This window comes from Malus sylvestris, chromosome 6 (genome assembly GCF_916048215.2).
Source record: "Malus sylvestris chromosome 6, drMalSylv7.2, whole genome shotgun sequence".
In the NCBI taxonomy this organism is placed as follows: Eukaryota; Viridiplantae; Streptophyta; class Magnoliopsida; order Rosales; family Rosaceae; genus Malus; species Malus sylvestris.
The window spans coordinates 22,812,317-22,823,039 of record NC_062265.1 but is presented as its reverse complement, the minus strand read 5'-3'; the positions used below and the strand labels follow the sequence as shown (position 1 = coordinate 22,823,039).

The 10,723-nt window shown below is 37.0% G+C and overlaps 1 protein-coding gene across 1 annotated transcript; it reads right to left on the bottom strand.

Moving 5' to 3' along the window:
• LOC126625010 (ethylene-responsive transcription factor CRF2-like) lies at positions 1-1,776 on the bottom strand. The gene has a single exon (XM_050294087.1). It carries the CDS (start codon positions 1,232-1,234, stop codon positions 188-190), a length of 1,047 nt encoding a protein of 348 aa, XP_050150044.1. The 5' UTR covers positions 1,235-1,776; the 3' UTR covers positions 1-187.
• Between the last annotated feature and the right edge of the window lie 8,947 nt (positions 1,777-10,723).

Genomic DNA, 10,723 nt, shown 5'->3' with positions numbered 1-10,723 from the left:
TGGCCAAAACTCACCGTTCATTCACCGTTCATAAATAAACAATTACAAACCAAAACTGATAAAAACAAAAACAAAAAATATTAAAAATTAAATTAAATTAAACACATTCCGATTTTCCGTTCCCGCCGATACAAAACTCGCCGTTAAACCGACAACACACGGACGGAGAACTATACTGTTGTCCGTCTCATAGCGCAACCAGAGGATCGGAACTAAACAGGTCGCCGATGTCTTGGAAATAGTCCTCCGTACACCACGGCGTGGACCCGAATCCGAAGTCCTGAACCGAATCGACAAACAGGTCACCCAAGTTTCCGAAATCGGTCATTCCTTCTTTCGAAATGCCGAAATTTCCGAAATCGGTGATATCGTATCGGAGACTCGTCTCCTCCAAGAAGTCCGGTATCGAGGTTTCGAAGTTAAATATGTCATTCGGAATAAACGTTTCGAAACTTGTGTAATCCGAAAACTCGGACAAGCTCTTCGAAACGGAGGAGTTCTCTCGGACATTTCGGACTTCGGTGACTTCCGGAGATTGTTTCGGGCACGGCGACTCGGCTTCTTCGTTGGAAGGCGAGGGACAGCGCAACACTGACGTCGGAGAGCAAAGGTGGTTGTGCGACCCGTCGCCGGAATAAAAGCCAGAGCTAACTTCCGGCTTAACGTCAGGTAGAGATATCGCCGGAGGAGGAGGAGCGAAGTTGGTGAGCGCGTCGGGTCCACGCAGCTGAATGGCAGCGTTGTCGTACACCACAGCGGCCTCCTCGGCCGTGTCAAACGTTCCCAACCAGAGCCGTACACGTCGCAGAGGATCTCTTATCTCCGCCGCCCATTTTCCCCAGGGCCTCTGCCTCACGCCACGGAACTTCTTCCCTGCAGGAGCAGCAACCGCCTTCAAATCCCGGCGACCACTCGCCAGACCTTTGGATTTCCCGGACGGCCGCTTCCTCCCAGTCCTCGACATCCGACTCCTCCAAACGGCAGAGTCGGTGTCCCTGTTTGAGCAGGATTCGATGGTAATCTCATTAACAAACCTCTTGACCCGGTGGCGGGTCCCACAAAAAGACGACCCCTTGGCCTCGTCGTCGCTGGAGGAGTCGGTGGCGTTTTCGTCGGTGACCGATATCCGCACAACACGCCGCCTCACGGACTCGAACTCGTCCGCTTCCGCCGAATTGGCCACCATCGTAGTGTGGCGCCGGTGCTGCGTGTACTTAACAGCAGGACGATTCATAGCTCACAAAAAAGAAACAAAACTTTATAAGAGTGAAAATTTAGAAGGTGAGTGGCATCGAGAACGAGTTGAAAGAGTGAGTGAGTGGGGGAGAGAGTCAGCGGTGGTGGGTTAAAATAGAGGTGGAGAAATCAGAAGAAAAAAAGGAGATTCTTTGAGAGCACACGAGGCGGAGAGAATAAAGAGAGAGAAACAGGCGTGAAGGAGAAGCTGCTTCTGCTGCTCGAAACGGAGTTCAAATTACCAAAAAGTACCATCAAACGACGAGAAATTTCACGGAAAGCTTCGCCAAGAAAAGGAGAAAAAGGGGAAAGAAAGAGCGTGAGGGAGGAAGCCCCAGGCCTTCTCGGCCAACGGTACGGAAAAAGAACGGGAGATTTTCAGAAAAGCTCCGAAAGGGAATATAATGTTTTCGGAATCGGAATCGGTTTCTGAAAAGCAGAGAGAGGGGGTGGGGGGTGTAAGAGAGTGGAAGTGGTGGTGGGTGTAGTGAGAAATGGGGGGAGTGTGTGTAGTAAGTGAGAGAGAGAGCGAGAGAAAGAAGAAGCACAAGGTCTCGCTGGATACCAAAACTACCTACTTTATAGGATCCCCCAACAGCCGTAATCGCTAAACCCGGTTTTTTTTTTTGATAAAATCGGTAAACCCGGTTCCGCTGCCTTCTCATATCTTTTTCTTTCTTTCTTTTTTTCCATTTTTATCCCCAAAAAGGCAAAAAATCTATTTTTTATTTTATTTTGGTTCTAAAAGCTTCAAAAGAGGAAAAAAATTTAGTTGTAATGGTAACACGAATAATACATCATGTGTTTTTATGCAAGTAATGAAAAATTTTAACTTTTAAGTTATTAACCTTTTAACATACATAATTCATTATTTATATAAGAATACGTAGTATACTACCTAGTATGACGGTCCTAATGAAAAATCTGTTCGGGAGAGTCCGGCGAGATTCGGAGATATTTTACGAGGCGCCGCATGGGAGGAGAGGACGGGGGAGGGCTCAGGTGGGGCCGGGGCTGACTCAGCAGCTGGAGAAAAAACTAATTCTTAGAGTTTGGGATTCGGGTCACGTGAGAGGACATATGGGTTCTACTTTGACTGAATATTAAGATTAATTAATGGTGTTAATCCCCCATTGAATGGCTGTTAATTACTGATTAACGTTCGGTTACCGACTTCACCAGTGGGGGTGTTTTCGTCATTGTAATACGTAAAATAAGAAAATGGCGTTACGAATTTATGACCTTACCTTATGTGTGCACGTACTATGATTTAGATTTTAAAATTTTACCATTTGAAGATTTTAACCTTATATTTTTGTTTAATTAACAGCCAAGTGTCACGTGGCAGGCAACCTCGAATACAAGGCAATTTTATAAGCCTGTTTTTATCTCCTTAACCACTGCATGCCTTCCCCACAATCACCGACGAAAAGGCTTTTTCAACTGTTACATTCGTAGCGGATTTAGGATTCAAACGTTAGAAGGTCGTTAGTTGAATTATGTTGCGTAGATATTATCAGATTTCGACAAGTAGAATTTTTGTTAGTTTTTATTTTTATTGGCAGTAAATGTAATTAGGTAATTCATATGTTGGGGGAATTAGTGGGAAGGGTAGGGGTGATGCATTTAAAAATGTAGGCGTTGGATCATAAAGATGGTGTTTTTTCTCCACTCGTTGTATGCTTGAAACGGATATGCATGGTTTCATGAGGCAGTAAGCGGGGGTGGTGGTATTCAATGTGAACAAAGTAAATAGCAGGGTAAAAAGGGTAATTTCCCCCACATATATGGTCATACAATTATGAGGTTTTTTTACAGACAATATATGGTCATAAAATTATGAGGTTTCTTACAGACAATATCTTGTTTCTTTGTATCTTCAGTTGCTTAATTAGTAGTGTCATTATGAGGAGTAATTTTTCGATGAATCGCGTGATAGTTACATTGTTAGTTTATGCCACTCGTGTTAAAATAGTGTATTTGATTAGTATTATTATACTCTTCGTCTATAACATTTAAACTTTGTTATTCGTTTGGTAACATCATGTGACGATATAATTGTATACTAAAAATGTCTTTATTATTGGGTCGTTTAGAAAAAAGAACATAACAGTATATGAGTTTTTACGTTTTACAGTCGTTTAAGCATGTATGATTGATTGTCGGATGATGATATAATGTTAGAAGCATATCTAAAACCTAAATGGCTTCAATATGTTGAGCTACTTGACTAGTAGAGTAGTGAAGTGAGATGAGTGTTTATAACATGACAATATTTAGGTGATTACAATAAAGCGATAAACAAGTAGAAATTAAAGTAGTGTCATTTTCTAGCAGAAGCAAAAACCATGAAAGAGCATTACATATTTATGAAACCTGTCAGACTCGTGACAATCTGTTTCCCTCAATCCTCATGTTCTAGATGCATCTCATTTCCCCCGACTTAATTAATACGAAAGTGATTGGTGATAATATTTACCCTTCCTCTATTGCTAATCATGGTTTCCTCATCCAATTTTTTTACAACTCGAATGTTTCTTCCTACTTTTTTACGAAATTTTACTTGCCTGGACAAATGTAAGCCATTAAATTCCTGACTCGTTAGATACAATGAAATTTAGTATGTCGGAGTCTAATAATAATATTATATTGGAATTATTATTGCATTCCAAAAATCTCATTCTACACTTCAAATTTTCTATATTTGGAAAGAAAAATACACTTGTGAGGAGTGTAAAAAGAGATCTTTAGAATGCTAATAATACTTCTCTATTATATAATAATTAATATATAGTTTACCAAAAGTGTCAATAATCTTTTTTTTTTTAATCTCAAATAGGTGAACTAAGGATGATCTAACTAACAGTGTTCAAAATGCCTAGGGATGGACAATGGTTATGTCGGGCGGGTAACCACAGTTATTTACCCATAACCGTTTAAGCTTTTACCCGCATAACTGTTTACTAGTTGGGTATTTATACCCATAACCATTTATAAATGGTTAACCATACCCATAACTGCATACCCATTTACCCATAACCGCATACCCATTTAACCATAACCGCGTACCCGTTTACTCTTTCTTTCTTTTTTCACCCGTCTACCTATTTTTTTAACAACTTGAAAATTAAAAAGAAATTTGTCATAATTTTCTTTTTCTAACAATTAAATACCGTTATAAATACATTTAACATGAATTTTTGTATCAATGGCAATATTATTTATGAATAAATGTGATGTATTCCAATTATTTGACGGTTAATCTATTACAAGAAGAATCATGCATGGTTGTAGGTTAATTAATATTCCTGTATACATACATACATATATATATATGTATGTATGTATGTATGTATGTACATACGTACGTATCAGTCTGCTAATAAGTTAATTTGATAAAAATTTGGATTTTTATTTAGAAACATATGTTCATCGATCCAAGCCATTTAATTGATTTCTAATTTTTGGGTCAAATACTTATTGAAAACTCGAGGCCAATTAAATATATATATACATATATAAATATAGGTACACATCAGCCGACAATAACATGTTTCTAAAAGCTTAAGGTAATCATTATTTTGAATTGGCCAAAACTCCAAAAGGCTCCAAAACAAAACTGTCGAACACTCTAATGCTTTAGCACATTCAATCACATATATTAAACATTGACCCGTTCTATCAACTATATTTTTCTCTCGAGTGAGGCATATATATATTATGGCCCCTTATAACCAAATACGTTTCGGGATACTAAACTTAGCTAGAAACTTTTTATTTTCTTTTTTTAGTTTTACATATATTAAAATAAATGGTTAAATGGGTACCCGTTTATAACCACGGGTAATACTCATAACCGCCCATTTAAATTTCACGGGTAAACGGTTATACCCATGACCGTTTATTTATCTAAATGGTTACCCATAATCATAACCGTCAAATTTAAATGGGCGAATAACCACGGTTACCCATAACCAATGGTTATTTGCCCATCCCTAATGGTGCCTAGATGATAGGCGATGTCGAGCCGCCGTGGTTTAGATTAAATCGAGAGGAAAATCAGGATGTGAATTAGGGGGTGTCCTGCAAGTCGTATAGGTGGCCTCGACGGTCTAGGCGGTTGTCTAGGTGGATGTCGACTGGCTGCACAAATGGTTTCTCGTCGATGAGATTGAGAAATTAAGGTTGAGAGAGACAGATCAAAGCCCACTCTGCTGCCCAAATAAAGGTGTTTGTTTGATCGACATCTTGGCTACCCAAATTGAGAGAGAGAGAGAGAGTGAGAGAGAGAGAGAGAGACTAAGATTGAGAATTGAGATCGGGGGCGGAAGAGAGAGAGGCTTGATGTTGTAGAGAAAGAGAGAGAGCAAACAAATATTTTTTACAGGGTAGCAATGGAATGAAAGAGATGGCCATGATTGTCCACGTTTTCTTATGAACATGATTGACCATGTTAAATTCTCAAAGCTTGCAATTAGCCACAACTCCATATTAGTGAGTCTAATGTACTTGTTTAGTAGTTCACCATAAGTTTTTCAAATGAACACGACATGTTTTCTAACTAGCCGAAATTTAAGGGTTTTGTACTAAAAAGAATCAAAGAACTTGTAAAATGGAGGAAATAAGTCTGAAATAACCCTGAACAGAAGTCATGTACGAGACACATGACTTATTTTGGATAGAAAACTTAACGGTGTTAGGGGTGAGATGACAAATTAATGATTTTAGACAGTTAATATGACAAATCGCTTAAAATTTTAGTTCATATAATAAATTGAAAAATGTGTATAAGTTTATATGACATTTCAAAAATTTTCCTTTTCTTTCTAAAGTGTAAATAGGCACTTATTTATATGATAAATTTAGTTAAATTCGCCAAGTATGACTAGGTGTTAGGCCCCAGCCTACCGTCCGACTAGCGCCTAGTGTCTTTTAGAACCCTATTAACTAGTGAAACATATATGTGTTCCGAAAATATGATAGCGGTAATGCTATTTATAGTATTAGTAACTATAGATGGATTGAAAATCGATTCTTTAATAAAAAAGAATGCAAATGGCTTGTTGCTCAATCGGTTAAGATCATTGATTTGATCTCTTTTCAATCAATAACACAGATAAAATAAAACATAAAAACAAATATTTTTTTTAAGAAAAGATCGATATGATATTATTGAAGAAACTTAGCAAACCAATACATAAAAGTAAAAAAAAAATAAAAATTGAAAGTAAACAGCTAGGAGGAGATGAAGGATTAGTCGAGCCTAACTACACATAAAGGTTGGCCATTACACTATTGATGCAGCCTTATTCTCATCTCGCATGAGGCAATTAGAATGAGTCAAGACCCTGAAGTTTGGCCTCAACTACTATTGTAGGTTACTTCCTTCTTGCTCATAGCAATTAGAAATGACTAACCTTCTCATAGAGACCCTCTCCCCTCTTGCTTAACTAGACTAAATCAAAAAATAAATTGTTGTTAACTCTCTAACGAGGTCATCCGGCACTCTAAATAATGCACTTGAAAGAATGCAAAATTACTTTGTTTTATGAGTAACAATAACATCTACCGACAAATAGTAAAAGGGTAGTGTAATCTATACACTTATTTTTACTTTTCACATATTTCTCTGACTTTTTGATTGTCGTATCGAATGAATTGAACAAGATCACTGGTCAGAAATTAACAAAGGTGTATGAAAGGTAAAATGTGGAGCGAATACCATTTTTCATGGTAAAAATTAGGTAGAAGGGCAGAAAAGTAATTTAAGCCATTACAAAAGGTGGGCTGAAAAATAGGAGCATGGGCCAGGCAGCCCATCTTTTTGAAGATGCTTGACTGAAAGAGTGACCGTGGGGAGGACAGTGGTGCCTAATTAGCCAGTCCTCGAACAACGTATCAGACAACCGAAGCCGTCCTGCTTGTTTCTTTTGTAAATTAATCGACTTTATTTAAAGCACCTATATTAATATCCAATTAATTATTTGGTCTGATCACTCCAGTGAGAGTTCCCATAGATACCGTTTGGTACGTGGGATAAGACGTTCTATCTCATATTTAGTGCGCCTAAAACGGGTGAAACGTGTTGTTCTACGGGACGAATTTTGAGTGAATTTTCGTTCCTCCTCATCCCTTGAAATGACTTGTTCCACATCCGTGGAACACAAAATTATAATATCTCCGTCTCCTTCTTCTTCCTCCTTGTTTTCATTCGAGGGCATCTTTGCTCTCCCTCCGTTCCATCCCATCCCATTCCGTTTCGTCTCATCCCCGTTTGCATACCAAACGATACCATACAGATCGACAATTTACAAGTACTAGTTGCATCAACACTCTGAACGCAAACGTAGCCACTCTTATTGGGCAACTTGCTGTCGTTTTTTTCTTCCACTTCATTTTTTATGTTTTTGGTTTCGATTCTTTGGCTTTTGTTTTATAGAACTTTGGAGAAAGATGGTTTGTGCTCTTGTTGAGTTTTAACTATAATTAAGCTTATTTTTTGTAATGTTATGCATTCGTAATGATTGGGGATTCGGAGACAGGACGGAGCAACCTAAGAACCAAATAGTACAAACTACATGGCCCTTCTCTTCAACCAATTTCACCAAGTACTCCTCCCCGAATTCCTCATCTTTCCTCTCCAGTTCAGGCTTTTCCTCCTTTTTAGAAGTCGGGCGCTCGATTAAATTTATATTTTTTTTACAAGAGAAAAATTGCTTAGATATGGACATAACAAAGTCGAACAGAGCAATACGTTCTCCTATTTGCACTAAATTTTACAATTTCTACCCATATAGTTTAAAACCATGCTATCTAAACCAGAAAAATAAAAATTAAAAAAAAAACAAAGAAAATTATTTGATAGGTTGGGGCTTTCAAAACCATGCTAGGCTCCTCTCGCCATATTTATTTTAACATGAAAAGAAAATGTAAAGTTGGACACTTTGCAATGATTTGCCGCTTTGTTGTATAACCAAATTTGGATTATGTCTCAGCTGCTACTGCTTACACTTTCATTCATGTACTAATCACTTATAATTATCAACTAAATAACAAAATTAGTGGGTGATTATCATTGTTAAAATTTGGATACGGGCAAAATTTGCAATGTCTACATACATAATAAAGAATATTGGCAACAAAGTGGGAATTTGGCTACCTAAATAAAAAACAATCACAAATTTTGTTTCAACAATATAGACACCAAATTCAAGTAAAAACTACAACACATATAACCAAGAAAAGAATTGTTCCCCCGGCCGATTTTAATAATATTATACTTTCTTTTTTGTCTGTCATTAACTTTATAGAAAAAAATACTAACCTTGTCCTTTGCATGAGGTAAAAACAAGATTTTAAAAGACGTTAGACACTAATAATTTAACACGTCAAAAACAACAAAGAAAATAGTGATATAAAAAAAACAAACACTTTCTGGACTAAATGAAAGGAGTAACTTAGCAAGTCCATCCACTATTACGGTTTTTTTCTCTATAAATATGTTGTGTATAAGATTAACATAAAAGACTAATAAAATGCTTACATCTCCAAACGAGTTTGTTACGAGGGTCTGTTTCATGTAAGTTTCCATGCCCTAGACTTATTAAAGAGGAATGCAAAATAACTTTTTTGTACTGCTAATAAGAGTTCTCATTGAGCCTCTTATATATATATGTGTGTGTGTGTGTGTGTGAATGTAAAACCTTTCCTACAAGTATGCTAAAAGGTACTCAAATTAAACACCAAAACCTATAAATCTTCAAGATTAGGCAATTTGCAAAAATTATTACAAAAATTACCAACAAAAACTCACATTAGCTTTATGTGTGCGTACCTTCCTTCAATGATATATTGAAACTTGTGTTTTGCGATCCAATGGATGCTTAAGAAGAAGAAATGGGCACTTGGATTCACATCATCAAATTTTGAAAAATAAAATAATATAACAAAAAAAATATGAAGTTGTGGGTTTCTTGGAGTTTGGCCGCTCGTAATTAGGAGCTAACCGTATGAAACCATAGATAAAAAAACAATTAGCAAAGACCACACGGGATTCGACAAATACATGGGAGAGAGGGGTCATGTTCTTAGTCTCTAAGCTCCATAACTAATCATATATTTGATGTTTTTTGGGTTCTCAAACCACGAAATTTCCAAACAATTTTTTTTTTGGTTTTGTATTTGCAATTTGTACGGTTTCTTAACCTTATGTGAGAGATATATACGTTCTTTGAGCCACGAAAAAGAAAAATGTTACAAAAACCATTTTGTTTAGATTATGTTTGGTAAACTACAAGATGTTACAGTTAATAGTTGGATTTTTTTTTTTATGATTCAATTATTACCGTCACATCATATGGTCTTACTCTTACAAAAATGATCCTTGCATCACCAAACGAAAATATAGACAACTTCGAGTACTAATATTAGTTAATTAGGTTTAACCATTATTAGTTATTAGTTTTTGGTTTATTGCGAATTAACCGTATCCCTATGTTGTTATAGAAGTCAATTAATTAGCACTAATACCTAGATGTACTTGTCTAGCTTGGGTTGTTATTATTCGACAATCATGGTGTTTGAGAGGGATCAACCCCACTACCTCTTCCTCCCAAGTTCCAAAGAAATTTTTTTGTTTCTGGTAATTACAAATTATTACTATGGTACATGGTTTGTTATTGATTTGTTTTATTATTATTACTACTAGTACTACAGGAAACTCATTTATCCTAAATGAATGTAGTACCTTATAAATAAGATTTATTGGGTGCCAACTATTTTACTGGTACAAAATAAAACTAAAAAGAATAATTTGTACAATTTAAAAATTTTGGTACATATTAAAATAGAAATATATGAAAAATACTAAAATGATATATTTGAAAATGATTAATAAGTTTTTCAATTTTGAAGTTGACATAGGCTGGCATGTAAATAATTTATATTCAAATAATGACGTGAACAAAATTCAATGGACCTTGATCAAAAATAAAAAATGAATAAGGTTTCAATTAATGAAAAGAAAAATGAGAAATGCTAATGTGACATCCCACATCGCCCAGGGGAGTGATTCTTAAATGTGTATTCCCATCCCTACCTAGCACGAGGCCTTTTGGGAGCTCACTGGCTTCGGGTTCCGTAGGAACTCCGAAGTTAAGCGAGAAGGAGGTCAAAGCACTCCCAAGATGGGTGACCTACTGGGAAGTTGCTCGTGAGTTCCCAAAAATAAAACCGTGAGGGAATGGTAAGCCCAAAGCGGACAATATCGTGCTACGGTGGTGGAGCGGGCCCCGGAAGTGATCCGCCCCGGGCCAGGATGTGACAATTTGGTATCAGAGCCTAATGTGATAATTTGGTATCAGAGCCTAACCACGAGGACGTCGCGCCCCTAAGGGGGGTGGATTGTGACATCCCACATCGCCCAGGGGAGTGATCCTTAAATGTGTATTCCCATCCCTACCTAGCACGAGGCTTTTTGGGAGCTCAC

What these genes read in the sequence shown, in the direction of transcription:
- LOC126625010 (XM_050294087.1), bottom strand. Translation starts at nt 1,234, where the DNA reads ATGAATCGTCCTGCTGTTAAGTACACGCAGCACCGGCGCCACACTACG.